This window comes from Zonotrichia albicollis, chromosome 5 (assembly GCF_047830755.1).
Source record: "Zonotrichia albicollis isolate bZonAlb1 chromosome 5, bZonAlb1.hap1, whole genome shotgun sequence".
Lineage (NCBI taxonomy): Eukaryota > Metazoa > Chordata > Aves > Passeriformes > Passerellidae > Zonotrichia > Zonotrichia albicollis.
In genome coordinates, this window is record NC_133823.1 from 34,724,535 (window position 1) to 34,742,530 (window position 17,996).

The 17,996-nt window shown below is 34.3% G+C and overlaps 1 protein-coding gene across 10 annotated transcripts in view; it reads left to right on the plus strand.

Moving 5' to 3' along the window:
• The window catches only part of WDR17 (WD repeat domain 17), a 64,463-nt gene that overhangs the window by 36,262 nt on the left and 10,205 nt on the right, over positions 1–17,996 (plus strand). For 8 of the 10 annotated variants that reach the window (XM_014264826.3, XM_074541301.1, XM_005483818.4 and 5 more), the window contains 17 exons: positions 293–495; positions 632–781; positions 889–1,019; positions 2,855–2,980; positions 5,015–5,170; positions 5,465–5,529; positions 5,910–6,042; positions 7,252–7,343; positions 8,468–8,567; positions 9,670–9,809; positions 12,244–12,264; positions 13,223–13,334; positions 14,040–14,181; positions 14,265–14,367; positions 15,233–15,334; positions 16,382–16,477; positions 16,645–16,828. In XM_014264826.3, the coding sequence (XP_014120301.1) occupies positions 293–495; positions 632–781; positions 889–1,019; positions 2,855–2,980; positions 5,015–5,170; positions 5,465–5,529; positions 5,910–6,042; positions 7,252–7,343; positions 8,468–8,567; positions 9,670–9,809; positions 12,244–12,264; positions 13,223–13,334; positions 14,040–14,181; positions 14,265–14,367; positions 15,233–15,334; positions 16,382–16,477; positions 16,645–16,828 (2,056 nt within the window). The remainder of the gene's footprint in view (positions 1–292; positions 496–631; positions 782–888; positions 1,020–2,854; positions 2,981–5,014; positions 5,171–5,464; positions 5,530–5,909; positions 6,043–7,251; positions 7,344–8,467; positions 8,568–9,669; positions 9,810–12,243; positions 12,265–13,222; positions 13,335–14,039; positions 14,182–14,264; positions 14,368–15,232; positions 15,335–16,381; positions 16,478–16,644; positions 16,829–17,996) is intronic. The other 2 variants (XM_014264825.3, XM_014264821.3) reach the window with 2 other exon arrangements.

Below are 17,996 nucleotides of genomic sequence, written 5' to 3' on the forward strand. Positions count from 1 at the left end.
AAAATCTATTAGTTCATAGTGCAATGATTCATGACAAAAGACAACCTGATAGCAATTTTCTTGACAATAAAATACATTGAAGAGGACCGGCTCTAGAATTGAACCATGATGAGCATTGCTGCTGACCAGTTGCCAGCCAGATGTAGCCCCTTTCACTACAACTCTTTGAGCCCTGTTGTGATGCAAATAAATATTCTGATAAATTTGAAGTTTAAAATATTGCTTTAGTAGAGAGATAATTATATTTCAATAAGTGATGGGATGTAAATTGTTCTCTTTTATCCTGTTTCAGTACCGTTCGGATATGGGATTATACACAAGATGCTTGTATAAATGTTCTTAGTGGACATACAGCTCCAGTACGGGGACTGATGTGGAATCCTGAAATTCCTTACCTTCTAATATCTGGCAGTTGGGACTATACAATTCGAGTCTGGGACACAAGAGATGGAACATGTTTGGACACAGTTTATGATCATGGTGCAGATGTGTATGGTAATATCTTTTAAATTTTGTTTTATTTCTGTATTGAAATGCATTCTAATAGGGTTTGAAATTTATAAAGTAATTTAATCAAAGAGGTTATTACATAAACTTATTTCACTATATTTTAAAATATTCCCTCTGCTAGGATTAACGTGTCATCCTAGTCGTCCATTTACGATGGCATCTTGCTCTCGTGATTCCACTGTGAGACTCTGGTCATTGACACCTCTTATAAACCCTCTACAAATAAATATCATAACAGACAGATGTTGGGATGATATTGTCGGCAATACAGGTAAGCAAATTGTATAAGCCATTGTTTTAATTTTCTTTATGTTAATATTCTTATTCCTTTGGTTGTTTTGTATTTTAATTTCATATATAAATCTTTGTGTGTGTTAGATCGCGCCGTGGAGTCTGGAGCTCCTCCTTTGCTGTGTGGTAAAGTTTCCAGGGATATTAAACAAGAATTGGAAAAATTGTCAGGAAGTCTTCAAGGAAAAAAACTAAGGTGGTTTTCAGAATTTTTTTCAGTAAGTATTCTGCCAAATTAGGGATGTTGTTAATGCACATGACTTTCTTTTCTGAAGTCAGAATCTAAAATTGAGATTTCTTTTTTATCTACCATTTTTTTCTCTCTTTCTTGAAGGAAGCCTAGAAAATAGACAGAAATAAGTTTATTTCTGACCAGGTCAGCATATAAAAGTGTCCACGATTCAATTGTTTGTCAGTTGTGAAAAACAAATTTCACTAATTTAGCTTTTCAAAAAATAAATCAGCTTTTTGTAAAGTTAAATTAGTGAAATAATATAATTTTCTATAGGAAAGGTTAATTTGACAGCAATTTGCTATTGAAGAAAATGAAATTATGTGCTTAATCAAACTGCATTAGAGTTCTTATTAAAAGAACACCTTCATTACTGACAAGTTTTTAACTGCCCTGTGTCTGTGCCCAAACTGCTTTTTATGTTTTAGGAACTGTAGATCCAGATGACCTGTGCCTCAGTATCCATCTACTGCCTTTTCTCCATTGCATAGTAATATTTTCTATAAATTGCTGCAGCTTCTCAGTGCAAATGAGTTAAAAAATATGGGTTCCTTTAAATTCTTACCTGAATAGAAGCTGTACTTGAGGTTCAGCAAAGACAAAATTACTTGGAACTACAGGTTCTACTACTACTGAAACTTGTGTCCAATACTGTTGTAATTTAAATCAAAACACTGTTCTAAAAAGACCTAGTTCATCCAAAGTATTTGGTTTGAGTTCTACCTAAATTGAAGTGGATAACGGAGAAATGATGAAACAATCTTTCTCAATTTCAAAATGAGACATTTTCTCTTTTGTTAAAAATATATTTATGGAATTCTTTGTTTTATAGAAGTTATAAATCTTGATTTCCCTTGTTGATTTGACAGTAAAACTGTTTTAAGAATACTAGAATTTTCCAAGAACAAAAGTTTTTTGATCAGGTATGGGCTGTGCTTTTTGACTCCAGAAAAGGAGGTATTGTGCTAAACTATGAGGAATCTGATTGGAGTTTTAGGGGAGAGAAAAAAGAGAGAGTAGTCTCTTTTATTATTTTTTTGGGGAGGGGCAGGGGGGGAAGCGGGGAGGGAGATTGCGTGGTTGAGGTTTCCCTAGTAGGATTTATACATTTTCCCAGCTCAGAAATAATTTGACTTCTAAACTTGTGATCCTGTTATTCTTAGAAAAGCTTCTTTAGGTCAAAGGTTTGACGACTTTTTTAAGCTTTTGAATACTCACTCTCTTCCAGACTTCATTCAGTGTTAAACTGTTGTCCTGTTTCTACAGAAGGATTGATTCAAAGGCTAGACCAATCGAAATGCTTAAAATTTATTTAAAAACAATATTTTGTGCATATACCGTTATACTATATGTGTCTATTTTAAGATTTAATATTAAGATAGTAAACCAGGTTGTGACAGTGAAGCCTTGAAGTTCTTTTCTACCTGGCCCATGCCTTTGCTTTACAGAAAGTAGTAAGGAAGTCCTGGGTCAGCTCCTGCATGGCAGCAGCTGACTGTTGGTTTGTGCCAGTAGTAGACACAAGATGGCTTGCATTTATTTGAGAGCAAACGGGAAAACTAATGGTGAGCCCTCAGCTATGTCCACACATAACCAAATAGGTTCATGGATCTCACTGTATCTTTACAGCCTTCAAGAAGACTGAAGGACTGGTAATCTCTTGAACTAACTCATGTTTTCATAATAAAGGTTCTAATATTGGAATTGTCTGAAATTGTATTTCTTGGAGTTGTCTGACAAATGTTTTCCAATATCTTTATAAGTTCAAGTTTCTCTCTTGAACATAACTGTAATAAAACTCTTCTTCCCTAACAATTTTAGCCTCCAGGAGGCAGCAAAAATTTGTGGGATTTGGTTGCTGTAATAAAGGGACAGGATGACAGTTTGCTTCCACAAAACTACTGCAAAGGAATTATGCATATGAAACACCTGATTAGATTTAGACTGGTAAGTGAAGCACAAACAGTATGTGAAAATGGTTGTTAGTCCATGTAGTATTTCACTATTTAAAAATAACACTCAATGCTTTACAAAGGGTCACAATTTCATATCCAAAGATATTTGTGCAATACCGGTTCTTCACTGCAATACTAGTCTGTTACAATTGCATCTAGCTGAGTCTGTGTGACTTCATGCATACTCAGTGTTAAAATGCTAGGTTATAGTTATTAACTAGAAAAGCAATTTCAAAACAAAATCAATTGCAAACAATCATCACTACAGTTTCAGCTATGAAGTGATTTGTCTTGCCTATTATATACACTGTACTTTCATGTTCAGTAAAGTCAAATTACTTATTTGTATATATGAAGTGTGTAGCTATGTTCAGATGTAAAGACAGGGGAATTCATGTCTGAAAATGGGGGAGTCATCAGAAATATGTTCTGTACCTCTCTGTAAGAAGGAATGGCAAGAAACTGTCCTTAATACAGATACACAGCTTAAGAGTGACTTGGAGGATTACTAAAGAATCCCATACTCCAATGACTGGATTGTAAATAGAGGAAAGATGATCTACTGGTATGGATCAGGAAATGCACTTGCCATCCTCAGGGCTAATACTTGCCAGGTATCACCTGTTTTTGCTGTAAAATCGCAGACTTTTTTAGTGTGTCCTACGTTCCTTGTGACTCTCAAGTGATTAAGTTTATTAGTGTTGTTAACTGTAATAATAGCAGCTGCTCTGCAAATCCTATGAAGCTCTGTGTGTCCATGTGTCCGAAAACCAGTTTTCTCAGCCAGTTGGCCTGAGAAGACATTAAATCTTGATTTGTGCAGTGCCAACAGTCTGTTTACCCCTGCAAAATTATTTCATGCATTTATAACTTCAGTGACCTAGAGTAACTACAGTAATTGCTGGTCATTCTGTGGACCTGGATTAAGTGTTCATATTAATTAAAAGCATTTTTTCCCCTTCTTGCTGACTCAAAATCTTGTTTGAAATCTTTAAGAGAAAGTATGGGATAGGGTAATGCTGCCTGCTTATTAAGGACTGCTAATATTCTCTTTTCCTTAGGAAACTAAATAATGGCACTGCAGCACCTATACATTTCAGGAAGAAGGAAGGATGTATAGCAACTCTGTTTTTTCTGGTCTTAGTAAACAGAGAGGATGCATTGATGACTTTAGCATGAAAATAATAAAAACTTTAGAGGTGCTGAGGAAAAAAAAATGTAGTATGTTTTTTTAAAAAAATAGATTCTTGAGAGCTGCCATTGGCCTACGTGGCAGTTTACTTTGGGGAAGAATGTTCAAAATTCATTCTCCATCTTCCATATACGGTTCTGCAAAGTCATGAATAGCCCAATCCCACTATTGTGCATTGAACATAGAATTCAACTGAGAATTCTTGAAATGGGAATCTCCCTTTGTTTTGTTTTGTTTTTTTCCCTGTACATATAATTCTGTTGCAGCTTGTTTCTCAGGCTCTGCCAGATAAAGAAATTAAGTCTTGTCTTCGCAACTAATATAAAAATTGCAGAAGTTGGGAATATAAATAATTTCTTGGCTATAAGGTTACTGGGACATGACAGATCAGATCACAGAACTTGTTGTCTACCAGTTAAGCCTACTGTCTTTGTTATTTCTTTGTGTGGACATCATTATAATGGAGAACTTTCAGCTCTCTATGGTTTATGTTCACAAATAGATTTTTTTTAAGTTTCAAAATATCAAGATTTTTATGAGGGACATCTGGATGAATTACCATTATATATGAGAATAAAAAAAATAAATTATTATTGGAAGATAATAAATGAAAATGTATATGCACAATGAAACACTAACACATTTACTTTAACAACGTAAATATAGTTCACTGTAATCTCATTGAAATCTCTTTCAATTAGCCTTTTTGCTAAAGCATGTTTTTCTTAAATTATAACCATTATATTCTGCTGTAATATTTACCAATAGTTCATTCCTAAGGAAATTTTTTTCATCACAGAAAACTTCTAAATCTTTTTTTTTTCTTTCCCTCAGTCCAAGGCACAAGAACTGACAACAGTAAAGATGTCTAAATTTGGAGGTGGTATTGGTGCACCCAGCAAAGAGGAAAGGCTCAAAGAAGCTGCAGAAATACATTTAAGATTAGGACAAATTCAGCGATATTGTGAGCTAATGGTAGAACTTGGAGAGGTAAAATATCAGAACACTATTGAAGAATAAAAACTTATTGAAGTTTCTGAAAAACCAGCTACCCTAGCAAAGATGGGGAAGCAATGAATGGGTCACAAGTCCCCAGAAAAATAATCTTGTTCCACTTATTTTTAACATATGCAGTCTGAACCATAACTCATTCCTTATTTAACTTTGACAAATATGTTTTTAATGGAAGTAAAGTAGTTTAAAATACTAGTTTACACTAGTTTAAAATATGGCTGCTTCTCAAATGGAAATTATCATGTTAAATGTATTACTACTTTCTTCTAGTGGGACAAAGCTCTCTCAGTTGCACCTGGTGTATCAATGAAATATTGGAGGAAGTTAATGCAAAGGTAAGTTAACTAAAATATGATGGCAAATTGTAGCTTCAGTTCATAACAGAACTCAGACAAGTAGGAAGGATGGATACTATTACCAGATACAGTTGTCTTTTGTTCCAGCATTCTAGTGATGTTACTTTTTCTTCAGTAAGCTTTGAGATAGAACTGTGGAGAATTTCAATAATCTTGTGTACAAGAATCAAAGGGTTGAAAATAAATTGCAACTTTATAAACTCTTTAAGTGCAGTATTCACACTTTGTAAATCTGGAAAGGCAGATGGGTTTCAGTGAACTTTATTTGGTTTCATCTAACACCTACACCATGTAGTTGACTTAAGTGATTGTTCATATATATGGTTCCTTCTTGTTTATTTATTAATTTGTTTAATTAGGAGAGCGGATCAGTTAATTCAGGAAGAAAATGATGATGTCATCCCATACTGTATAGCTATTGGAGATGTGAAGAAACTGGTTTCATTCTTTACTTCAAGAGGTCAGCTTAAAGAGGCTCTACTTGTTGCACAGGTATTACTATACATATATACCAGTGCGGGAGATGTATTTAGCTCTTAGCTTTTAAGTCAGAATGTGACATGAACATTTAAAAGGCAAAATAGCTGAATAATGATGCCCTAGTCTTTACTTCCATATGGTATTGACCAGTTTTTATACAGAAATCACAAGAAGGAGGTACCTCATGTTTACAGATTTAAAGCCTGATTCTTCTAAACTGCAACAAATGACCATAATGTAAACCAATGTGTTCAATTTCAATTTAAATGGAACCTGATTTTCAGCAGCTGGTATTGTCCTTAACATCAAATTCATGTAGAATTTGATTTCTCATTAATTTCTACTGAGAAATCATCTGTAGGTTTTAGCTAAATAATGTACAGAATGTAGCTTTGACACATGCTTAGATAGTTTCGAACTATAGTTCAAACTGTAGCGTTTGAGCTTTAAAGCAAGTTAAAGCTCCAGAAAGATCTTAATTTTTCATGTAAGAGAGGTATTGCACAGCTACTACAATTCACAGAATAGTCTGTCTCAAAGGTTTAATAAGATAATAATGAGTAACAAAATGCCAGGATTTACCTTCCTTGGTAACTGAGCCTTGAGGTTTAATGCTGTTATCCCAGCTGCATCTTCAAGCATGTGAAAGAATTTCAAAAAATTCACAGAATCAATTAGGTTGGAAAAGATCTCTGAGGTCACTGAGTCCATCCCTTTACCAACCACCACTTTGTCAACTGATTTCATTTTAACCCACACTCATCTCTTTCTATTTAATGTTAGAAATAAATTCTTGTAAGATACAAAGAAAAGTTCACCTTAAGCCACCATATGCCAAATCTTTCCAGATTTGCTGGTATACCTGCTGAGCAGTATCTATGGACTTCATCCTTCCCTCAGAGCTGCTTGCTACTTGCGGTGTAAAAATCAAGGTTGTAGCCTTCACCATCCATTATATCCAAATGCTGAAGAATTCTGCACCAATGCATAGGAAGGAAGAAGTCTCTTGCTTCAGTAGAATTCCTTATGGCTAGATAAAACTAGACTAAGATTTAGCTGTGAATAAGTTAATTAGTTTATACATTAAAATATTTTCCTTTTTATAACTGGGCTTTAGAATGATTTTTATATATCTTAGATTATTTTTATTGTTATTGAAAAATTTCATTCATCTTCAGTTTGAATTCTGCATTAATTAATCTACATTTTATTCACTTCCAGGCAGCTTGTGAAGGAAATATACAGATGTTGACACTCTCCACAACAAGTGGAACTTCAAATTCTGCTGGAAACAATACAGATGATTATAATGAGTAACTTGTTCTAGTTTATAACTATAAAACTCATATTACTACAGAGTGTAAAGTCATTAACGGTGATAAAGCATAGTAGTTTAATTTGGCATCAGCAATGTAGTGTTCAACAAAATATTGCATCTTGTAGTACTTAGTGGAGTTACTAACTACCTGATGCTACACTTATTTCCCTATTGTGCCTCCTGGCACAAAATGGATTTTTCATATGTGTGCATTATAATTTTAAATGTCCTTTTCTTTTGCTCAATATGTAAGTTGCATTCCTGTGCACTAAAATATATAGCATATTAACTGAGAACTTTTGGTAAGATTTAGCATTAACAAGTATCTGTGATCCCCTGTTATTACACACAATCTCCCCCTGAAGCTTTGCTCTTTGTCATAAGTGAAGGTTCTGATAATGTAAAATAAAAAACAAACTGAGAGAGTAGGTTTAGATTAGATATTAGGAAAAAATTCTTTACTCTGAGGCACTGCAACAGGTTGCCCAGAGAAGCTGTGGCTGCCCCATCTCTGGAAGTGTTCAAGATCAGGTTGGATGAGGCCCTGAGTAACCCAGTCTAGAGGAAGACATCCCTGCCCATGGCAGGGGGCTTGGAACAGAATGATCTTTACGGTTCCTTCCAACATGAGCCATTTTGTGATTCTCATTGTCCATGTCCATAAAAAAAAAACCAAATATGCACCTTGCATTGCCTAGAACAGCACTCAAAAACCTGAATTACATTATCAAGTTATAGTTGTAGTTAAAGAAAAATAGTTTGGAGGCTGTGTAGTTACTTCATTTACATAAGCAGTTTTTGAGCAATTAGAGAAGTACTAGTGCAGAGTTTACAGGTACAGATTGGATATCCAGGTATTTGATTTTCCTTCTGTCAATCTGAAGAGACATTTCCTACTGATATAAACTTTGGGAAACTGACCCACCTTAGTATGTACCAACATAAGCAGTGGATGAACCTCAAACAGATTGCATTTTTCAAGCTAGTAGCGTCATTATCTGTGAGCCAAATATAGCAACTTTTAGGGTACAGAAGCAAATGTGGTGAATTACATAAATTAAGACCCAAGGCACTCCAACCTTAAAGTGACCTTGTGGAATTTCTTTTTTGTTCTTTCAGTCTTCTGCAGAAGGTCAGTAAAGAACTGGCAGATTGGTATTTCCAGGATGGCCGTGCAGTGCTTGCAGCATGTTGTCATTTGGCTGTCGAAAATATAGAGGTAATTTTTTTTTCTTTAACAATGAAAAAGCCGATACTTACTTCCTTTTTACATCTCTACACATGTTTTAAAATGTATGTATCATATTCTAAAATGGTATTTGGCATTTGATTTTTCTATACTTATGCAAAGTTAGATAGTTATAGTATTAAAGTTAGTAGCAGAACTCCCTTGATTCTGTTAAATTCAAGGTCTCTCTCATGCACAGAAGGTAGCATGTTGCTGCTGAATTTTATTTATAACATCTTGTTATATTAGACAAGGTAAGATACTTAAGTACCTTGGATATATACATCTAAGTGTTACTGTTTATGGTGACCCAAAATACCCATTCAAAACTGGAAGTTATTGTGCTAAAGAAGGTGCAATCATCCACCTTGAAGAATTTGCAGTCTAAATGAAGAAGTAAATAGGAAAAGAAAACCCCATGCCTCAGTACAAAAAATAGAACTGACATGTAGGAAACATTTTATTATGTTTTTTGTTTGCTTGTAGTTTTACAAATTGTTTCTTTTCCTCATTTTAGCTGGATTTTGTTGTTAGCTTAACATGTTTTTCCTCCTCTATCCCCCCAAAAAGTATAATTTCTTCCCAAAGAGAAATTGAGAATCAGTAAATTCCGATATTTCTAAACAGGCATATTTGAAGTTGTTGTGTAATCTCATAGGGTTTGACATTCTGCTATGCCTATCAGTAACTGTGCTCAGAGAGAGTAAGAACAGGACAATCCTTCCTGTTTTCTGGGGGTTTTGAGTCTCCTTTTATTGAAAGAAAGGGGGAAATATAAACTCTGAATGCTAGTGTCCTTAAGATTAGATCGAATTCCTAGCATGCATTTTAGGTATTGTATTTCTGTGATCTCTTCAGTTGAATAAAGGAAGATACTGCTAAAGGAAATCTGTTTGGTTGTTTAAAAGCACATTAACAAATGGTGCACAATTATTTACTCATTCGAGAGACCCAAAATATATAAAATTGGGTTTAACTATTGCATATTTTGTCCTTCTGTAAAAAGTGTCTTAAGTGAATGTCGTATGCTCAACACGATGAATGGCCAAAACTGCTTCTGTCCTTTAATGATATAATTTTTTCATTGAGCAAGCTTGCGATGGCAAACCTGATTCGTGGAAATGAACTGGAGCTGGCAATCAGTGTGGGTACTGTCTTAGGAGAAAGTGCAGCACCAGCAACACATTATGCCCTAGAATTACTAGCAAGAAAATGTATGGCAGTAATAACATGGTAAGAATTTCTTAATCCAAAGAAGATTTTTAAATTTTCTGCCTGACAAAGCAATCAAGTTGTGTCATTGTGAAACTTTTGTAGAGATCAAACCACAATGGGAAAGGAGAATAAAAATTGCTGCTTGAATAAGGATTGCTGTATTAGACCTTTGAAGTACAGGGTATGCAAATATTCTGCTTTAATCTCAAAATATATTCTGTATGCATTGTAAATGAGAAAGGAGTCATTGTCAAAGTATGAAACCCACTGAAAAAAACACCCTAGATACTTGGGCAATAGGTAGCTTATGAAGTCCTAGTTCTTACTGAGTAAAAAGAACTGCTTCAAAAAAAGTAAGGCTGGAACTGAGTTAAAAAGTCAAAAGGAACAGCTCAAGTAGGATATGTGAAGTGATTTTTAAGTACTTGATTGAAAAATATAAAACTATGAGTCTGAGGAGTTATCTTCTATTGGTATTAGGAACACAAGACTCATGCAATGATTTAAGGATGAAACAAGAATGCTATTTAGTTCCGCATGAGTAACTTCTCTCATGCATATAGGGGAAGCCTTCTGTGGCAAATTTTCTTTTCCTCATTGTAGTGGTTTTACTTTGAAAAAATCAGCTTCTTGTTTTTCTGTCTAACAATGAAAAAGCAGAAAACCTTTCTAAGGTATATTTGGCAGCTGTATAACTGGTTTGTAATTAACATTTCACAAAAAGTATGTACTTAAACTGTTAAAGAGCAGTTTTTCTTCTACAGTTAGTATTTGCTAATGTATTTAGAGGTAGTCTGAGAGAAACATAGTGGAACTCCTCTACATTAGAGAGGAGATTAGAACATTAGAATATTTAGCTTTCATTAGACAATGAAGCATTCTAGGAAAAGATAAAATAAGAACCTGGTGACTTTCTGCTTTCATTTTGCAGTGGTTTAGCATGTCTGCATTGCACCAGTCTTAATAGGGTTGTTTTGGCAACTCCATCTGCAGCTTTTAAGGTTTCTGAAGCTCTTTCATTGTTAAGGGTGATTTTTATGTAGCCTCCAATAGGAAGTACTGGAGTTAAAGAAACAGTGCATATTTTTTCCAGTTCATAGCAAAAGCTTGTTCTGATCTCAGGGCTGTAATTACTGCTTATAATTGTATGGCATCTATGTTTATGTCCACAAAGGTGCTGTAAACTTATAGCATGTGTATACACTGAAGTCTACATGGTGATAAAGTCTGTACGTGATAAAATTTTAAAGTGATGTACTGCATATTGCCCAAGTATATATCTGGACTTTTAAATGGGTTTCACACACTATGCTGAATACCTTGCAATCCTGGATTCTGATTTTCAGCCTTTCAGCATATTTTTTATATTCTGTAGGAAAAGATCAGAGATTCATGAATCTCTTTGTTTTGTAATAAAGGGATTTTCACACAGCATAATCCCCTTGGTTAACTGCACTCATAAGATCGTGTATGGGGAAGGTGGAGTTCAAGGGTCTCTGATATTTGAAGGACTCCCTTCTTAAATTTACTGGTTGTTATGGTTAGGGATATCCATCAGTTGGAAACATTTCACTGTAGTGAAACACTTTGTTGTAGACAGCAAAAGGAATACCAGAAGGATCCTGATGAATTAATAAAGCAATCAGTTACTGAATGGTGGAATGTTTCTTGAGTTTTTGTTGGTTGTTTTTAGAAATGCTCTAAAATATAAAATCAAGCAAAAAAAATCACCAAAAAACCCCCTAAACATTTATGCACTTTCCCAAATCTAAAGCCTTGAGAAAATCTGTGAATGTTTAAGGAAACATTTTTGTTTGTATTTAACACCTAAATATTGTCAGAAGTAACTTTCTACTGTTCAAAAAGCTAGTCATATTTTACCTGAGATACTGAATTCTGCATATACAAACTCAGCCACCTTGTTTTGGTCTTTATACCAACAGTGTTTTCAGTTTAATTCTTAAAAATCATTCCAGTTTCTTAGAATCTCTGGATTCTTAAAAATCATTCCATGTAGCACAATTTGTAGGCCATTATCTTCTTTTAATTACTTTTTTTCAAATGAATATTGGATTTCAGTTTTTTGACAAGAAAATTTCTAATCACTTAAAAAATGTTTAAATTGCTTATGAAGATTAGTACATATAAGTAAGTGATCTTGAATATAACTTAAGAACTTGTGAAATATCCTAGATTCTGGAAGAATGTTTCTGTAACTTGGAAAAGTAGCTGTTGCACAGTAATGCTATCACATATTTTCTAAAGATCTTTTGGCATGAATTTCTTTATGTTATCAAAAGGCATAAAATAGAAAGCTATTTTTTTTTGCTGTTGAAGTCAGTTGCCCTGACCCATAAATTTGCTGCTGTAGTTTAATTATTTTCTATCAGATATTTTCTCTGTAAATTAATGCAAAATTTTTTTCAATACTGTTTCAATGTCTTTCTTTTAGCTTCCCATCACTTGGATACAGGTATTTTACTTTTTTGGAGAAAGTTTAAGCTTATTTTTTCCCTCATTAAAGTCACAAGCTTTTCAAATTTCTCTAAGTGTCCTAATTTTTAATTGCTATTAATACATGAAAGTGAGATAGAAAGCAGTTGCAAATATTGGATAATATCTTACTTAACCATTTTTAAGCTAAGGACCACATTCTGAAAATCCAGAGGTAATCAGTAGGATTTTTTGCCTTACAGAGGGGCAAGTCAATCTTGAGGCTCACAGGAGAAATGATGTCTGCTTGAATAGAAGAGTCAGAGAATAAGCAGTTCTTTAAACTTGAACAGAACGATTTCCAAATAATTTCCTAATATTATACATTCCCTTTATCTGTTTGTTGTGTGAAGGATAGGGTAACAAATGGTAAAAAGTTTAGGAAAATGTAAGAAATGTCAGTTTGCTCAAACAGTATTCCTTTGAGAAGGATAAAAATAGGTATCACATTTTTTCCCATATAATCTCTCTATTTCTATGTCGCATGAGCACCAGTCCATTCTGGATGACCGAGAGATGTCCTATGTTGATGTCATGAAGCTTTAGAAACCTGGAATTTTGAGGATGGCTTCATGACACAGAACCACGTTATCATCTTTTCTTATCTCATATTGGAATGTTCCTATTCTCCTTTCCCATCCCTGCTCACAAATTCTTCCATTTCACTTTGAGATAGTTCTGAGGCTTAAGAATTGCACAACTATTTAATTCAACCAACTGAAGCAACAGAACATTAATGAATGACCTTCCCAGTAAGATGAATAATTAAGCCTCATTTATTGAACAAAACTATTCTTGATACTGAGCTTGCTTCTGCACTTCTCTGGAAATAGTATTTTTTCAGCAATCTCTTCTTCTATTAGGAATGTAAAGGGAAAATAGCTTCCCTCTATTAAAAACCATCAAGAGTAATTATATGTCATCTTTTGTTTGTGCAGGGATTTAGCAGTTGATCTTCTTATGATGATTCCTGATAATAAACTGCAGTTAGTGAAACTATGTGCTTTTTATCCTGGATGCACAGCAGAAATAAATGACCTGCATGAAAAGGTACAATGTAAAAGAATTTACCTGAATCTAATAAGGTTTTGTATTGATTCATTTACTAATTTCAAAAAACATAAGGCCATATAAAACCACAGGATGAATTTGACTTTCACATCTTTTATGTAACATATTCTTTTCTTCTCTATTAATCTTTGTTGACTTTATCTTCAGTATTGTACAATAAATTTAGTTCTTAATTTCTATCCTTTAGTGCACTCTTTCCCTGACACGTTACTTTCTGAAGTAGCTTATGATCTTCAGAATTACCTGTCAGTACAATTTATAACCTACTAGATGTGCAGCCTAATCATGTTTTGGCAGATCAACTTTCTGTAGTCTGAATTGTTTTATATTTTACGCCTGTTATGTCCATAAATGTCCCCTTTCCTCTTCAGCAGCAGAAGGGTCTGCTTTGGTTGCTCTCCCTTAGGGTGTGACTCAGACTGCATATTTATTAAACAGTAGTAAAAGCTCCACAAAAACATTAGCAATGAAAACTGGTACTGCTTAAATTAAAGTTACAGAGCCTTTTCCAGTGCTGCTTTGATCTAGATGACTTTCTTAATGTGCAATATATGCAGGTATGTCTTTCAATGACTCCTTCAGAGAGAATTTTTTCTTGTTGTGTGCAAACATCAGTATTTCTCTGCATCTTAGAAAGGTGTTTGAACATTTCATTAATTTTCTGGCAAAATGTTTGTTTTCCAGTGTAAGCTTCCTGATGTGGAAGAATGTATGAGAGTGGCAGAGACAATTCAGGCGGATGGGGATGTATTTGAAACAATGAAGTACTATCTGTTAAGCACAGAACCTGAAAAGGCTCTCCCTGTTGGCATTCAGTATGTGAAAGGTACATAGTTGGATGAAGAACAATTTTAAAGCAAAAGTTGTCTGTATAAATTTCCTTATATTTTTCTTTTTATTTTTCAACAGAACAACTCTGTGGCTCAGATTGGACTTTAGATTCAGTCTTTCCATATCTTGATCTTTTAAGTTACATACGGACTGAGCAGTTAATGTTGCCTAAGTGTAGTGAGTGAGTATATTTTCCCTGACTTAGAAAAGTGGTACTTTCCTTAAAGGAATCTTTCAGATTGTATATATATATGTGCACACTGTTAGTATCATTTTTTTGTTTAACAGAGGAGGGACACAAAAAAAAATCCAGCAAGCATGCTTTTTTCCAGTCTGGAGAACAGAATGTGGACTCTCCCAAACTATGAAGGTTTAGCAAGAAAAAAAAGAGATATTTTATTGCTGCTTTCTCTGTGGAGCATTTACAATCTGTGAATCTATATTGGTCTTATGTGAGGAGCTTCACCTTGATCAGCTCTGGTTTCAGTTTGCTGAAGTGGTATCACAAATCATGTGGGCTTTTATGTCAAAACATTAAGGAATGTTGAGCTGTCAGAATTAACTCATAATTAACTCTAAAATAGATGGATAGCACTGGTTCACCTTTATGATGGATGGTTGCATCTAGGCCTAGGTGCCTACATGAGTATATGTGTGAAGAACAAAAAGGAGAAAAAAGTTGGGGAAACTTGGTGAAACTGAAATCTACACTAATATTTGGGGCAGTTTTATTTACATTTATTTACATTTACATTCTATCACATTAAAAGGTCTGAGTGATGTTGTTTGTGTAACTCTATTTAATTGTGCTTAAAAATTGTGTCATAAATGTAATTTAAAATTTAATGATGGAAATCAATATGAAGCAGATGCAGTCTGTTTAAACAAGTGCATGACACAGAAAGTAAGCATAATCAGTGAACATATATTCTCCACAAAAAGTGGATGGATAAATAAGGTTTTGAAATTATAGCATGAATATGTGTTTGTTTAATGTTTTTCCAAATGCTTGTTGTTTTTCATGATTGATACTTGTTCATTTATAGGTTTCGGAATGAGTTACTGATTTTGTGTGGTTACATTGGTGCTTTACTTGCTATCAGAAGAGAGTACAACAGCATTGTACCTGCACTCTATGAGTATACAAGGTAATACTGTGTTTTCATTAACTCTGAGTAATCTCAGTCTTTATTATGACATATGCCATACATCCCACTTCTTCACATCACATCCCAAAAAAATGAAAACATGTCTTCCCTCTTAGCTATCCTCATGTCTGAAACTTGGTGAGAGGATTGGAGAAAAGGAAAAGGAGCATTTGTTTGTTGTTGGTTTGGTTTTTTCTTTTCTGAACCTAAAGAAATAACAAGATCAAATACAAGCTTTTACAGAAGGGCTATTCTGATATGGATATTATTAGACTAGGAACAAGCAGTCTTTGAGACTCAGTTTGTGATACTTTTACTTATGGCTGTAAAGCTTTCAATTATTTATTATGTAAAGAACCACAAAACAACACCGCTCAAAGCTTTGTTCTTGGATTGCCCAATATCTTCAAGACTCACTGGTTTTTAGTTTATGGCCCATCTTAAACTGAACACTTACCTGCTTAAGGTGGACAATTTATATGCTTAAGCAGGACATTTTTAAGGGATCCTAAAACAAATGAAAGATGGCAGAGTTAGGTCAGGTAGTAACTGCCACCTATATTATATTTTGACAAATAAAAAAATGCACCCACTGCAAGGGCTTTGAAACTGCTTTCTGCAAGTGAAACAAGGCTGTCCCAATGTATGTGTTGAACCATGTTTCTCTAATTGCATTTTTACCATATATGGTACGTGCAGGCAAAAGGGATCCTTAATTTTAGTAAAGTTGAAAATATTAAGAAATAAAACCACATATAGCCTTGAAATATAGAGTGGCCTCAAGTTAAAAAAATACATCAAATGAAATAAAGTGCAAATAGGGATAATTAAAATAAAATTTAAATATAAAGCTATACTTCCATAACTTGTATGAGTATTACTGAAGCTTAATATAGTGTATATTGTGAAGGATCAATTTATTTCCATAGTTATTCCATATCCAATCGGAAATAGTTTTATTTTACTACTGCCTATCATGTCTTGTTTCTAAGAAAATTGTCATTATTAGGATTAATTAGGACTTTAATTACTTGCATTCCTTTTCAGTCAGCTTTTAAAAAGACGGGAAGTATCTGTACCTTTGAAAATTGAACAGCTTTCTGAGGAATTAGATGCATGGAGAGCTTGCACACAATTAAACAAGTAGGTGGAAAAGTATAAAATTACCATGAGTGAGACTAGTAGTATTTAACTGTTTAGCTGTAAATTTATTCCCTTTGTAAAGTCTGAATGTAACTGCTTTGCAGATCTTAACCTCGCACACAAATTAGGAAGCCAAGTTGAAAACCAAATTTCTTTTATGTTCCTAGGCCCACGGATGAGTTGCCATGCACCCCGCCCTCTGAATCACAGAGAGCCCTGTACTCAGTACTTGTCTCACGAATTCAGGGGGAGCCTCTGAAGGGAATGGTTGGGCCAGACTGTGTCACTGGATCAAATCTTCCCAGTCATTCAGATGTTCACACCTCCTGTTTGACAGGGCTAAAGATCCAGGTACGCTTTCAGAGAGCTGAAGTGCTCTTTCTTGCTGATATTAATGACTACTTGTGAGGTTGCCATAAATCAAAGGTCTCTCCCACCATTTGGCTGGAAAAAGGTTTACCCTGTTATCACAGAAGCAGACTTAAATTGACAGGAAGTGACATCTGCTATATAAGAAAGACTGTATAAAGAATTCTCCAATCAAATAATTGTCATTTCCAAAATCCTAAATCTTTTAATTTACACATTAAAGATTTCCTTTGCCAAACGTTGTATCTAAAGTGTATTTATCTTTTGGCTAATCCCTCACCACAGCTAGAATAAAAAACAGGAGATTATTTGTCTTCAACCACATACTAATATTTTTCTCATTTTGGTTTTTATCTCTATGGAAATGCATACTATAAAACTTGGATTCATGACTAATTAAATCCAGACATTAGAAGACTAAATATTCAAATATATTTATTCATCACTCACATTTTTGTGATTAATACACATTAGTCCTTATAATACCTATTTAGCATATCTTGTTATTTTAATAAAGAGAAAATTGAAAGATTTTGAAAACACTAGTCCTGACTCCAGACAATGCCTCAGTATGAATTTACTTTCCTAGGTGATGCCGAATCTGTTTCCTCTGTCCAGCGTAAGATGTCAGCCCAAAGAGTAACAGGGTGGTTTAGAGACTAAGAGGGATGGATAGTTTTCTGATGAAAATTAGAGTTTACAAAATGCTAGTGGGATTTTTGAGGTAAAAAAATTCTCAACTGCTCACCGTCAATCTAAAATAACTTGCTCTCAACGCTTCCAGAATAGATGAGTAGTCTCTGTCCATGGCTGTACTCTCAACATTTTCTAACAGACATGTAAAGCTGCCAGTGTTAGGGTCCATTCAACAAGAATAGCAAATATGGTGTCACCAGCTTCTCATCTACAGGATCCGTATTTCTGAATTAGCATACATTAGGAGTGGTGTCTTTGGGCATGCAGATCGGCTCAACAATCAAAATCAGTTAATACTAAAGCAGGGCAGCCTACTTGTATGGGTTTACAAGTTTTATGTAGCAAGTTTGGAAAGCATAATTCTTTAAGAAAGCACTGAAATTGAAATGCAGCTTTCAGAGCACATTTTGTCAAATTAATAAATTGGAAATAGCTCTTTTTCCATCACATGAAT